General features: G+C 44.0%; 1 protein-coding gene across 2 annotated transcripts; it reads right to left on the minus strand.

Annotated features, from left to right (window-relative positions):
* Nucleotides 1-942: 942 nt before the first annotated feature.
* Nucleotides 943-11,715, minus strand: LOC106548106 (phospholipase A2 inhibitor and Ly6/PLAUR domain-containing protein). 2 transcript variants are annotated; one of them, XM_087727453.1, is made up of 5 exons: nt 11,620-11,715; nt 9,748-9,864; nt 5,809-5,961; nt 2,238-2,381; nt 943-1,215 (listed from the first exon to the last, which is right to left on the minus strand). In XM_087727453.1, exons 1-5 carry the CDS (start codon nt 11,699-11,701, stop codon nt 1,088-1,090), a joined length of 624 nt encoding a protein of 207 aa, XP_087583579.1. In that variant the 5' UTR covers nt 11,702-11,715; the 3' UTR covers nt 943-1,087. The 2 variants fall into 2 exon arrangements, with proteins under 2 accessions (XP_087583579.1, XP_087583578.1); XM_087727452.1 differs by having other exon boundaries at nt 943-1,218.
* Nucleotides 11,716-14,744: the final 3,029 nt, after the last annotated feature.

Genomic DNA, 14,744 nt, shown 5'->3' on the forward strand with positions numbered 1-14,744 from the left:
GGATTGAATGAAAAGAGTTCCAGGACTCTGTGAAATTGTTACACGAAACTTTATATAGACATCATAAATTATAAGCCATATTATCTAGGCTTCTCGTATATGTACATATTTGCATAAAAGGGAGGGAAAGAACAATAATTATATACTGTACATATGCATGGGATCAGGGGTGGGTTTCTATTTTTTTTACTACTAGTTCACTCATGCGCGCAACATTTCTGCGCATGCGAAGAAGCATCTGGGCAGGTGGGCAGAGCCTCCCGTTGCTGCCACCACCAGTTCGCCCGATCCAGGCTGAAACAGGAGCAATCCACCTCTGTGTGTGATGTGTTTGTGTGATTTTCTTTTGTGGTTTTGTTCCTTTTTTATTTTATTTTTTATTTTTTCCCCCTGTTTCGTTCTATAAAGATAAAAGTTCCCCTTGCACATAAGACACTAGGGGGCGGTGTTCATCTCCATTTCAAAGGCGAAGAGCCAGCGCTGTCCGAAGACGTCTCCGTGGTCATGTGGCCGGCATGACTAAACGCCAAAAGCGCACAGAACGATGTTCCCTTCCCACCGAAGGTGGTCCTTATTTTTCTACTGGCATTTTTACATGCTTTGGAACTGCTAGGTTGGCAGAAGCTGGGACAAGTAACGGGAGCTCACTCCATTATGCGGCGCTAGGGATTCAAACTGCTGAACTGCCAACTTTCCTGATCGACAAGCTCAGCGCCTTAGACACTGAGTGACTGTGTCCCTTTCGTTCTATAAATAAAGGCAAATGAATAAATAAATATATGAATACAAGTCCCCCATCTCTTCCCTTTTATAGTCAGGGAAACAAGAATCCTTTTTTTTTAAAGAGGAGGAAGGAATATTAGGTATGCCTTGAAGTTTTTTTTTATTTTTTTAGAAAAATTAAAAAGGTAATATTAAAAAAAAATCAATATACAAGTATGCTGCTTTTTTAATGCTGTTTATTCATTATATTCAGTAAAGGAGATAATATCAGGACCACATTCCAAGAGAGTGAGGTGGGGGGATTTTCTTAGGGGATTCTTCAGAGGCCTTTATCACCAGGGCCTCCCTTAGGGGCTGTTGGCTCTCACGGCTGGCTGCACGCAATTTTCTTGAGGTGAAAAGTGATTCCCGCAGAGTAAATATTGGTATCCAGGGGCAGAGCACACGCCGAGGCCGAGCTGCAGCCGCTGGAAGCGAATGCCACAGGAATACCTTCTGGGGACCAAAAAATTCAATCAGTTAAGGGCTCCTTGTGGCATCTGAAAGGAAAGCTGCCAGGGCTGCTGTTCAAATTCTACCTCTGCTATCACTCCAAATGGTCCAGTTGAGGAATTGGGTATGATGAAAAGAAGGACTAAGGGTGACATGATAGCAATGTTCCAATATCTATGTTGTAAGTCAAGGACTAATGGCTTTAGTATTAAGTGTTAGGCATCAGCTAGAGGAGCTGAGAATTTATTAGATCAGACGGTTGCTCGCTTTGTTAAGCTTCGTATTCCTAGCAAAATGACTCGCTCTTTGTAAGCTTCCAAAAAGACATGGTGCCGTCTAGCTTAATGAAAAGGAGGACTAGGGGGGGGTGACATGATAGCAGGGTTCCAATATCTCAGGGGCTGCCACAAGGAAAAGGGAGTCAAGCTATTCTCCAAAGCACCCGAAAGCAAGACAGGAAGCAATGGGTGGAAATTTCCTGACAGTGAAAACAATCCGTGGAACCACTTGCCTCCAGAAGTTGTAGATGCTCCAACACTGGAGGTTTTTAAGAAGATACTGGACAGTCACTTGTCTAAAATGGTATAGGGTTTTTTTCTGCTTGAGCAGGGGGTTGGACTGGAGGACCTCCAAAGTCCCTTCCAACTCTGTTATTCGTGCTCTTAAGAACGGTCTCTCAGCTGCTTTGTGGAACCTACAGGGCAGGGGTGGGTTCTGGTGGCTGGTTCGCTCAGGGATGCGCTTCGGGCAGCCATGCATGCTTGATGCACTCTAATAAAAAAAAGAGATGGCGGTGACTACTGCACTGCCGATAGAACTGGTTCGGGGGCATGGCCAGCCGAGTTACTACCAACTCGTCCGAACTGGTAGGAACTCACCTCTGTTACAGGGGTGTTAACTTGTACACTGGCCATAAACCTGCCTTTTGACTGGGTTCACACAAGGTACTATACCCTCTTGTTGATTTCTATATGTGTGACCTGGTGCTGACCCCACAATATGAAAATGAAAATGAAACTTACCAGCGGTCAAGGTTCCAGATGTGGTTATGCAATGATTGTCTTCTCCTACGCAGTTCAGAGATTCCATCTCGTCGCACTCATCCGAGGCAAGGATAAAGCAAGTTGGGCAGCTCAGCCCATTAAGGGTGGTATTCTCAGTGGGCACTACAAAGATTATGCCATACAGGACCCTTAGTTCAGCAGCCCTTAATTATATGCCATAATAGTATATAAATAAATCATTCGCAGTAGCGGTGGGTTTCACATTTTGTTACCACCGGTATGCCGCACTCACGTGTCCATTTTCAAACATGCGCCCGGCCTTCCATGCATGCACTTTGCTTGCACATGTACCTTCCATGCTTAAAATGTGCCTAAGCAAGATGGCATAGAGCCAGGGTGGGTGAGTGGGCTCACCCATGATTTGTGCTACCGGTTTGGGTGAACCGGTCCGAACCGGCTGAATTCCATCTCTGATTCCCAGGCATGGATATTCTGCACTGGGTATCCTGAAGCTGACCTGACTGAGGCCATTTTGAAGCTTCAGTATTGCCACACTGGAGCTGAGGGATAGGGGAGGAGGGAATAGAAATAGCTGTGATTGTGTAGCCAAAACAAAATGCTTTCGCCTGGAAGCCAAGGACATTCTCACACCTGGTCAGAAAGAGGAGGAGTGATGTTACTAGGCAACCAGACGGCACCTTGATTGGACCAAGTGACTGATTGACTGGGGAAGGGGGAAAACATTTAATTTTAATGAGGTGAAAACTGCAGGAACCTTCAGAGTTGATTTTCACCAGAACTGTGCTAATATGATATACCCAATAAAACTTTTCTTTGAGGAATCTAAGTGCCTCGGAGTTTTGCTTGCTATGGATGCATCGCTTGGAACCCTGACATTAAACAGATATATATATTTTTATCATACCTGCTACGGCACACAAGTCTCATAGAATTCAGGGAAAGCCCATTGTCCTACTGGAATTCTGAATAAGTCACTACTTCCAATCAGATTTGGCAATTACAGTGAGGAGCTGGCCGGGGGGGGGGGGGCACAGTTTTATTCCAGCGTGGTTCAAAAACACCTAGAGGAATATTTCAATTTCAGCTGATGGTGTGCACTGTCAATTACAGGTTTATTGTTTGTGGGAAGCAGGCAGGGCAATCTCTCTTTGACACCAAGAGAAGGAGCTGTAGCTGAGGTCGTTATTGCATTGAAGACCGATGTGTCTTAATCATCTGAAGTTGGACAATCTTGCAAGGTGGTTTCCTAGGAGTTCCAACAACTCTTGATTTGAAAAAAAAAGAAAAAGAGAAGAGGCGGGAGAAAAATCTAATAAAGAAGCCTTAACATAACCATCTAGGAAGCTGCCAGTAACCTAATGGACCTGGGGAAGTAGATAAGAAGAGTTATTTCATCTTGTTTCATGCTTTTCATACAAGAGGAATTTACTGAAAATCCCCCCAAGAGGTGATGGAAAGGCTCCCTGGAGGATGATGGTGCAGCGAGAGGTAGAGGAAGGAACACCAGAAAGAGATGGTAACAGTGTTTCTCAACCTTGGCAGCTCGAAGATGTATGGACTTCAACTCCCAGAATTCCCCATCCACCATGTATGGACTTCAACTCCCAGAATTCCCCATCCACCATGTATGGACTTCAACTCCCAGAATTCCCCATCCACCAGGTATGGACTCCAACTCCCAGAATTCCCCAGCCACCATGTATGGACTTCAACTCCCAGAGTTCCCCAGCCACCATGTATGGACTTCAACTCCCAGAATTCCCCATCCACCATGTATGGACTTCAACTCCCAGAATTCCCCATCCACCATGTATGGACTTCAACTCCCAGAATTCCCCATCCACCATGTATGGACTTCAACTCCTAGAATTTCCCAGCCAGCATGCCTCTGAATTGTGGGAGTTGAAGTCCACAGATCTTCAAGTTGCCAAGGTGGAGAAACACTGATAGCAGGGATGAGCCACTCAGCTAGGTAAGATCAAAGAAACTATGAACAACACAGATTTCAGTAGACAGAGTTGGAGGAGAGCCGAATTATTCTAGGGTAGCAAAAGAACTCATATCTTTTGTTAAAAGGCAGAAGTTCTTCCGGACTTTTTCACAAAATATCCTGATTGTTATTCTAGGGAAAATACAGAACCTTGGAAATTGCAAGTAGAATTATTCAGCCTCTGTTATAGTGAATTCATCCAGAGAGAGGTCCTTTGAAATGCATCGGAATGCTTCTCCGTGTGTTTCTGGCTGTTCATCAGCGAAACGGATGCTCAGTTTGAAAAGGGGACATTCCCCTTGGAGATCCAAATATTGGATCTTCCCTCTTAATTTTAAGAAAACTACGGCTGGCACATTTGGGAAAGTTGAGGAATGACGTTTGAATTTCGGCCTATGGAGTGTTTGTGTTCCCGGTTTCTTTCATACCGTTTTTATTCTATGAATTGCTAGCGTGAAATGGTTATATTTTCTTATGTGTATGGCTTATTATAATCTGGTGTTTACAAAGACCGGACTGGTGTGCCACTCTGAGCCTGCTTTGACTGGAAGGATTTATAAACCATGTAAAATTAATTGTTTAAAAGGCTTACATTTTGAGCAGAGATGGACCTGATGGCTGCTCCAAATGGGTATGCCAAATCAGATAGAAAAGAATCCATGGAACCCAGTGGTGAAATTCTTTTTTTTTTTTTACTACCGGTTCTGTGGGTGGGAATTGGTGGGCGTGACAGGGGAAAGATACTGTAAAATCTCCATTCCCTTCCCACTCCTGGGGGAAGGATACTGCAAAATCTCCCGTCCTTCCCCATTCCTAGGGGAAAGATACTGTAAAATCTCCATTCCCTTCCCACTCTTGGGGGAAGGATACTGCAAAATCTCCTGTCCCTCCCCACTCCTGGGGGAAGGATACTGCAAAATCTCCCGTCCCTCCCCATTCCTAGGGGGAAGGATACTGTAAAATCTCCATTTCCCAGGAGTGGGAAGGATACTGCAAAATCTTCCATTCCCTCCCCACTCCTGTGGGAAGGATACTGCAAAATCTCCATTCCCTCCCCACTCCTGGGGGAAGGATACTGCAAAATCTCCCATCCCTCCCCACTCCTGGGGGAAGGATACTACAAAACCTCCCATCCCTCCCCACTCCTGGGGGAAGGATCCTGCAAAATCTCCATTCCCTCCCCACTCCTGGGGGAAGGATACTGCAAAATCTCCATTCCTTCCCCACTCCTAGGGGAAGGATACTGCAAAATCTCCATTCCTTCCCCACTCCTGGGGGAAGGATACTGCAAAATCTCCTGTCCCTCCCCACTCCTGGGGGAAGGATACTGCAAAATCTCCATTCCCTCCCCACTCCTGGGGGAAGGATACTGCAAAATCTCTATTCCCTTCCCACTCTGTGGCCAGTCAGAGGTGGTATTTGCCGGTTCTTCGAACTACTCAAAACAGGTTCTGGAGAAGTGCTACCGGTTCTCGAGAACCTGTCAGAACCTGCTGGATTTCACCCCTGAAGCAACCCCAGTGAAAATTTGGGAGAGTAAATAATTTTGGTTGGTGCGAAAATGAAGGGTTTCCTTACTGTCTAACTTTTGGTTGTTGCACTGGTCTCCTTGGCAGCAGCTGGAGTTGCTCCAGAAATAGATCTGAGAGTTGATGGTGACACTGATGGGTCCAGGAAGGCAGGCACTGCGAACAAAGCAGCCTTTGACCGTCTCGGTGGTTTTTTCAGACCCTGGTGAAGAATAAGGGAGAAATCAGGTAGCACCTTGCTGAAAATTTGCTTGGTATAAAATAACTGAAAGTGCCAACGAGGTAGATAATTGCCACTGGAAGCTCACCTAGACAGTGACACCCAAAGTTTCTTTTCTTTTCAAAAGGCAACTGGACTTCCTGGTTTTTCTTCGAAGGCCTTTTTCCTTCTCATCTAAGAAGCTTCTTCAGCTCTCACTGAAGGATTTCAGTCAGAGCTGGAGAAGCTTCTTGGATGAGAAGCAAAAAATCTTCAAAGAAAACCAGAAAGTCCAGTTGCCTCTTGAGGGGGGGGGAGTGTCTTTAGGACAATCATGACCTGGATGACTGAGAATCTCCATAGACATCTAGAGAATGACACTAACTGGGAAAAGAAGGATGGGAGCAGGGAACTCTGCCACTTGCCTATTATTTCTCCCACCATCGTGATTGGGAGTAATGGAAATTGTTCCTCACTGTATCTGGAGTGGCAGCATTGAAGAAAGTGGTGGTAACTCCATTGCTTTTTTGATCTTCCAAACAAAGCTCAGTGTTCTGACGCCCCCCTTCCCCGCTCGTTCACAGACGACAGTCAGACAGACTTAAAAGGAAATAACTTTATCAGTCCTGGCTCACGCTGGCTGCGAGCCCAAAATAAACATAAATAAAGTCTCTGGCAAACAGGTTACGCAGCAGAATGCAAAAACAAAGAGCTCTTACAGCAAAACCAGGTTTACAGAAAGAAAGCAAATCACTTATCCAAGTGCCTCTCACAAACAAACCACGACCGATGAATGACGAACCACGAACGAACGAATGAACGTTGACTTCTGCAACCAGGGCGTGGCACCATCAGTCCTTTTATCTCCAGAAGACGACACTAACGAGCCCCAGCTGCATTGTTATTCCTGCATCCCGACTCAACTCACAGCAAACTTCTACTGAGTCACAACAGCTCAGTATTTGGAAGCTGGAGATACTATTCAGAATAATGGGGTTCTAGGTATTCAAAAATATAGTCTAGCGATAATCGATCTTGAAGGAGGTGCAAAATAATATAATATGCTTAATTTGAAATATCTAGGCATATAAATACACTCCATATATAGGTATATATTGGAATGTTTGAGCCCAGGGGGTGCAGTGGTTAGAGTGCAGTACTGCAGGCTACTTCAACTGACTGCCGACTGCCTGCATTTTGGGCAGTTCAAATCTCACCAGGCTCAAGCCTTCCATCCTTCCGAGGTGGGTAAAATGAGGGCACCAGATTGTTGGGGGGCAAATAGGCTGACTCTGTAAACTGCTTAGAGAGGGCTATAAAAGCTCTACGAAGCGGTATGTAAGTCTAAGTCCTATTGCTATATATTGATTTAGAGCCAAGGTGGCGCAGTGGTTAAATGCAGCACTGCAGGCTACTGCTAGATCAGCAGGTCAGCGGTTCAAATCTCACCGGCTCAGGGTTGACTCAGCCTTCCATCCTTCCGAGGTGGGTAAAATGAGGACCCAGATTGTTGGGGGCAATATGCTGACTCTCTGTAAACCGCTTAGAGAGGCCTGAAAGGCCTATGAAGCGGTATATAAGTCTACTGCTATTTCTGTTGTGGCCCGGCAGGAGCCGTTGGAGCTGCCGCCAGACTACGACAGGGAGGGGTCTTATGAGTCGGCCCTGGAGGAGGTGGAGGACCCTGGGCAGTGTGCCGACTCCGAGCAGGGCGAGGAGAGACTGGTTGGCCACCAGGTGGTGGCGGAGCCTTGGATCAGAGGGAGTGTTCAGGAAAACACTTGTGAGTTGTTTCGCGATGCACGCCGTCAAAGGGCTACTCGGCGGAAGGAACAACTGCATAATTATAGGAGATGATTGTGCTTAGCTGATGCTTATTAAGATCCTCTCCTGATTATAAAAGAGACTGTTTGTGCAACGCCCTTCTTGCAGGAGTCAACGTTCACGATTCAGAGAAACCAACTTGGAGAAGTGGTTTGCTGTGAGAGCTTGTTTTGCATTGCCTAGGTTTGTAGGACTTGCTGCCAGAGTGCTTATCTCTTTGTTTATTTTGGGCTTGCAGCCAACGAGAGTCTGGACTGATTAAAAGCATTCTTCTTTACGTTTGCTTTTGGCTTTCGTTCCTGGATGGAGGGGGGGGGGGTCAGAACAGATTTCTATCCCATCTCACCTCTATAATGCAGATGTTGTATGTCATTATAATACTTTCTATATTGATCGTCACAGATTGGGGGCATGGAAGACAAAGGGACGTGCAAGACTACCCATTAGGGCGCGGGAAGAAAATAATAGGGTATCTGTTGTTATTTATTTATTTATTTATTCCATCCTTTTAAATAAAATCTATTTTGGGGGGAATATTTACATATTTGACTAAAATGGCCTCCCACCTCAGTCCATCAATCAATCTCTATGTGGTCATTAGACCAGCTGATCTGCCCATCTCAAGTTAATGACTCTGAGTGCCTAGCAATATTTAAATAAATAAATAAATAAATAAATAAATAAATAAATAAATAAATAAATAAATAAATATTACAACACCCGATATGCCCAAATATGGGAGGAAGATCACTACTTCCATTCTCTGTCCTTCGGCTCGTCACAAGAGACCATCCAGGGGTTGTAAAATCTAAATAGATACCTTTCACCCTGGCTGGCTGATAAGGAGTCGAGCTCTGTGGCTCAATGGTTAACACATCTGCCTTAGAGGCAATACAGCAGAAGCTCGATTCCCAGTAAGGGTATGGCTAGCTGATGAGAGCTAAATAGCTTGAAATAGATCTATACTAGTCTCCCTTTATTTATTTATCAGCACAAATATAACATATATATATATATGTGTATGTGTATGTGTATGTGTGTGTGTGTGTGTGTGTGTGTGTGTATGTGTGTATGTGTGTATGTGTGTATGTGTGTATGTGTATATGTGTATATGTATATATGTATATAAAATGGAAAGACCCTCGCCTTCCCAAATCAAGAACACACATAAAAGAATAGCCAGAACAGATCCATCCCTATTAACAATTAACATAGCCAATGCAAGGCTCAATCCCATCTCCTGACCCACCCAACTCCAATGTTTAGTAACAGAACCAGGTGTTGAAGACTTCATGGAAGGCTAAACAGCATTGGGGCCAACTGGACCTTCAAAGGCTATCGTAGTCCAAAAGGTGGGCGGTATGTTTTATAATGATTAAACAGTTTATTATGTTCTCTAATGTCCATAAGGTAAAGGTTCCCCTCGCACATATGTGCTAGTCATTCCCGACTCTGGGAGATGATACTCATCTCCGTTTCAAAGCCGTAAAGCCAGCGCTGTCCGAAGACGTCTCTGTGGTCATGTGGCCGGCATGACTGAACACCAAAGGGAAACAAAACACTGTTACCTTCCCACCAAAGGTGGTTCCTATTTTTCTACTTGCATTTCTACATGCTTTCGAACTGCTAGGTTGGCAGAAGCTGGGACAAGTCACGGGAGCTCACTCCTTTACGCAGAGTTAAGGATTCAAACCGACGAACTGCCGACTTTTCTGATCGGCAAGCTCAGCATCTTAGCCACTGAGCCACCACGTCCCTTCTAATGTCCATCCTATATGAGTAAGTAGATATGTATTGATAAATCAACATATTGGGAAGACCTTCTCCAACATTTTAGTGATAAGGTTGCCCAGTTGAAAATAGTTTGGTAGCTACTGTTCTATGTGCTCTTCTGGGAACTTAGATCTCTTAACTCCCTCTGCTGGTTCAAAACAAGTCTTGAGATCTCCTCTGTCTTTTACTTACCCATGTAATTTATTCCTACAAAGGTAAGGCAGGTATCTTCACTCTCTCCACAGGTGACGCTCATGCCAGTGCAGTCTTTACCTGGACCTTTGCATGTTTCACATATCAAACAGGAACCTGAAAAAAACAACACAGATGAGATGTGGCTTATTCGGTAAGCTATGATGGGGAAACTAGGTTTCACTGAATACGTCTCATGGTGCAGAGTAGCATTTCTTAAATTTGTGCTCTTAGGATTCCCCCGTCTCAGTTTTAAAAATGATGGAAATGCAAAGAGCCTTTGAGTGCGTGGGTTACCTTTATCAATATTTACTATATGAAAATGGATTCATTTTTAGAGTATTTATTGAATCATATAAAAGCAGCAATATTAAACCCATTAGATTTTTTTTCATGAATAAAAGCAGCAATATTAAACCCATTAGATTTTTTTTCATGAAAAAAATGATATTTTTAAACAAAAAAAAAAGAAGAAAAGAGAGACTTTGTTTTAAATTTTTGCCAATATCTTCCCTACTTAGTAAATAATTTTGATTTTGGAGACCCCCCCCAAGATGAGTTTGAGCGGCCCTCGGGGTTCATCGGATCACACTTTAAGAAACACCAATGTGAAGAAACCGTAGCTGAGAGTTTCATCAAAATGAGAAGATGTGGGAAATCCAACTAGAGTTCTTGGCCCTCATCAAATGAGGCTGTCTGTCTTTGGTAGCCCCTCTTGAATCCACATTCAGAATAACAGAGCTGGAAGGGGACCTTGGAGGTCTTCTAGTCCAACCCCTTGCTCAAGCAGGAGACTCTATACCATTTCCAGTCCTCCTGGATCCACAGCTGACTTTCGAACACCACTTGTCGGCTGTGACCAGGGGGGCATTTGCCCAGGTTCGCCTGGTGCACCAGTTGCGTCCCTACCTGAACCGGGAGGCCCTCACAACAGTCACTCGTGCCCTTGTGACCTCTAGACTGGACTACTGCAACGTGCTCTACATGGGGCAGCCCTTGAAGAGCATTCGGAGACTTCAGCTTGTCCAGAATGCAGCCGTGCGAGTGATCGTGGGTGCACCTCGGTTCACCCACGTAACACCTATCCTCCGCGAGCTGCACTGGCTGCCTATTGGTCTCCGGATACGCTTCAAGGCGCTAGTCGTCACTTATAAAGCCCTTCATGGTATTGGACCTGGGTACTTGAGAGACCGCCTGCTGCCAATTACCTCCAATAGACCGTTCAGATCCCACAGATTAGGCCTCCTCCGAATTCCATCCGCCGGCCAATGCCGACTGGCGACTACCCGGAGAAGAGCCTTCTCTGTGGCTGCTCCGACCCTCTGGAACGAACTCCCCATGGAGATTCGAACCCTCATCACCCTCCAGGCCTTCCGCAAAGCCCTTAAAACCTGGCTATTCCATTGTTTGTCTTTTTATCCCCTGTTTGTACCTCCTTTCCCTGACTGAGTTGTGAGCCGCCCTGAGTCCCCTTCGGGGAAAAGGGCGGCATATAAATGAAATAAATCCTAATCCTAATCCTAATTTCAGACAAATGGTTGTCCGATCTCTTCTTTGAAACTTCTAGTATTGGAGCACCCACAACTTCTGGAGGCAACCGGTTCCACTGATTAATTGTTTTTACTGTCAGGAAATTTCTCCTTAGTTCTAGATTGCTCCTCTCTTTGATTAGTTTCCATAGTTTCTTGTCTTGTCTTCTGGTACTTTGGAAAATAGGTTGACCCTCGTCTTCTAACCTATGGCCTCTCGAGCAAGGTAAAAATGTTCAAGGATACAAGCACATCTCCAAGAATGGATGCATCCACCTTGCTTTTACTCTAGCTGTAAAGCGGAAAGACTACAATGCCCTTAACTAGCTCAAAGCAAACTTACCTTGAGTTAGGAGTGTGGCCAGAAGGAAGCTGAGGATGGACAAAGATGCCATGTTGGTGAATCCTGTAATCTGCAGATCCATTGATTCTGAGGTGGGCGCCTCACGAGCCGGGGAATTTATACTGGACCAGTTACATAAGGGTGAGGGAGTGATAAACAGGATTGGCTTGAGAGGCACTTAAAACCTGGGCAGCCCCCCCCCCCGGTCAACTCTCTTCACAGGTGATTTCTTTATCTGCTAATGGCCTCAAGAGGCCCCTTTGTGTGCCAGGTGGCTGTACTCCCCCCCGCCAAAAACCAACTTCATTTTCTGAAATGTCTCTTGTGCTTGGCAAGAGAGGGAGCCTAAGTGTTGCATTTCAATTCACAGAATATAAAAAAGGAAAGCCAGAGCAAAGAGGAATGCTTCCTTATCTAAAAATCTAAAAGCCACTTCACATTTTGTCCCGAACAAATGACTCTCCATTTGCATTGGGACCAATTCCTGGTCATCTACATTTTCACTCTGGCAACGGGAAGGGGTAGGTGGGTGGGATGTGGACAGCCACCTGGATGCCAAGATTGCAATCATACAGAACAACTTCTTCAGATTGCCTTTCTTTCCAAGAGTAACAAAATGTGTGCTTGTGTGCTTGTGTAAGGGGGTGGAGGTTCATTGTGAATCTGGGGGCAAGCAGAATTCTTAGTTCCAGGTGCTGAGAGCTTTCCTTGAAGGGTTTAGGTTTCAAGATCTTGGCCACTATTTTGCATCCTGATGATTGGATAATCTTAGGGCTGTGGCTACGGTTATTCCCAGTTAGAAATGGCCAGTATAACCACTGCACAGTCCCTTGAAATTGTCATTTTTGCACGGGGTGAAGAGGTCTACAAAGAACTTCTGGGTATATAAATCTTTAAGGTAAAGGTAAAGGTTCCCATCGCGCATATGTGCTAGTCATTCCCAACTGTAGGGGGCCGTGTTCATCTCTGTTTCAAAGCCGAAGAGCCAGCGCTGTCCGAAGACGTCTCCGTGGTCATGTGGCCGACCTGACAAAACACTGAAGGAGCAGGAAACGCTGTTACCTTCCCACCAAAGTAGTCTCTTATTTTTCTACTTGCATTTTTACGTGCTTTCGAACCGCTAGGTTGGCAGAAGCTGGGACAAGTAACAGGAGCTCACTCCATTAGGCAGCACTAGGGATTCGAACTGTCGACCTTTCTGATTGACAAGCTCAGCGTCTTAGCCACTGAGCCACCGCGCCCCTTATAAAACTTTATATAAAACTTTACTATGCTGTTAATCAACCCTGAAATGGTTCAAGGGCTAACATAGGGATTTGAATAAATCCAGTTTTTAAGCATGGTAGCTAAAGGAATTAGAAGAGTGTCTGAATCTGAAGAGATGTTAACACTGATTTCCAGTGTTAACTGGATGTGTGTTTCCAGACCAGTTTTGGAGAGGAAATAATGTTACTACTTGTAGCCACACCAAGCAATTAAATAGGATGCTCCTTTCAGACTTGAGCGCTAATGAATGGTTGTGAAGCCCCCAAGGTCTCAACATTAACTAAATTTTGGAAACTATGAATCCTATATTGGGACATTTTGGGATCACAGCATCCATTTAAAGTTATAAATTATGATTTACTGATGGGCAACTGGTTCACCCAATATGCTCAACCCAAATGAAACAAACTGCATTATGGATTGTGATGCTGTAACAATTTTAAAGGCAGTCTTGGGTACATCAAGAATGTAAAATTTAGAACTTCCAAGCTGTGACTTGGATTCTTCTAAGGGGGTATTGCCCCACAATTCTAGCTAAATCTATTTTTTCAGGATATTTGTAATGGGAGGGAAGAGTCAGGTTTTGAAAGACTGACACCAGCTGATGTAAAACTGTGATGTCCATCATCTTTTCCAATCAGGCAGCCTTCAAATACGTTGCAGTTGTACTGTACTTCCATAACAACCAACATAGCTTTTTTAAATCCAACATTGACAGAATCAGTAGTAGTAGTATAGCCTTTATTGTCATTATACATCATAAATAAATGGAAATTGGTTATACATTGGCTATACAACAAAATCAGGCTGGTGAAAATATATATTAATTAAAATATATAATAATATATAAATATTATGTATGTATGCATGCACGCCTGTATGTATGTTAGCTGGATTGAGAGTTATACAATACAATACAATAGCAGAGTTGAAAGGGACCTTGGAGGTCTTCTAGTCCAACCCTCTGCCTAGGCAGGAAACCCTATACTGTTCCAGACAAATGGCTATCCAACATCTTCTTAGAAAATACACTTTTTTATTTTCCATTTCCATGTATACTGTCTTCTGCACATGTATACTGTCTTCTCTTATTTTTTCTTTAAAACTAAGATATGTTAAGTATATTGATATGGAAGCATAAATGCCATCAACGTAGAATGGAGTTTGCTCAGAAGCTGAAATACACCAATAAGAGGAAGAGTGGGAAACAGAGGAGAGAAGAAAGATAGGAAGAGAGGGATAGGAGAGAGGGTAAGGGGGGAAGATGCGGAGGATAAGGAGGAGTGGAATGAAGAGAGAGGAGAAGGAGAAAAGAAGGGGAAGTAGAGTAGAAAAGGATGATGGAGGGAAGAAAGGAGGTAGGAGAGAGGTAGAAGAAAGAGGTGTATGGAGAGCAGAAGAGCTAATAATGGGTTTTTATCTTTCTGAGTGTTGATGATAAGAGGAACTGATGTAATTACTACTTAATACAATAGGATATTGGCTATGTAATAGTATACATGTGATTATATGCCAACATCTTCTTAAAGACTTCCAGTGTTGGGGCATTCACAACTTCTGGAGGCAACTTCTGTTCCACTGATGAATTGTTCTAACTGTCAGGAAATTTCTCCTCAGTTCTAAGTTGCTTCTCTCAAAAGTGAGGAGAAATTTCCTGACAGTTAGAACAATTAATCAGTGGCTGCCCATCCATCTTAAAACTGGAGAGGTTGGGAAATATCAATGAACTCATTTTTCAAAGATTTTTTTTTTAAAATTCCTGAATAACAAACAGGTCAATACTGGATTAATAACCTGACTCATAGACATAATGCATTGCTACTTTTTTTTATATAAATTTTTATTTTTATTACACAGAC

The sequence above is a fragment of the Thamnophis sirtalis genome, unplaced genomic scaffold (assembly GCF_051295495.1).
Source record: "Thamnophis sirtalis isolate CommonGarterSnake01/CBP01778 unplaced genomic scaffold, rThaSir2_p1.2 scaffold_13, whole genome shotgun sequence".
NCBI lineage: Eukaryota > Metazoa > Chordata > Lepidosauria > Squamata > Natricidae > Thamnophis > Thamnophis sirtalis.

Bases quoted from the DNA above. Each gene is read 5' to 3' on its own strand.
- LOC106548106 (XM_087727452.1), bottom strand. From the start codon at position 11,701: ATGGATCTGCAGATTACAGGATTCACCAACATGGCATCTTTGTCCATC. The intron at 9,865-11,619 runs GTAAGTTTGCTT...TGTTTTTTTCAG, and splicing joins GGCCACACTCCTAACTCAAG to GTTCCTGTTTGATATGTGAA. The intron at 2,382-5,808 runs GTAAGGAAACCC...TAATCTTTGTAG, and splicing joins CAACAACCAAAAGTTAGACA to TGCCCACTGAGAATACCACC.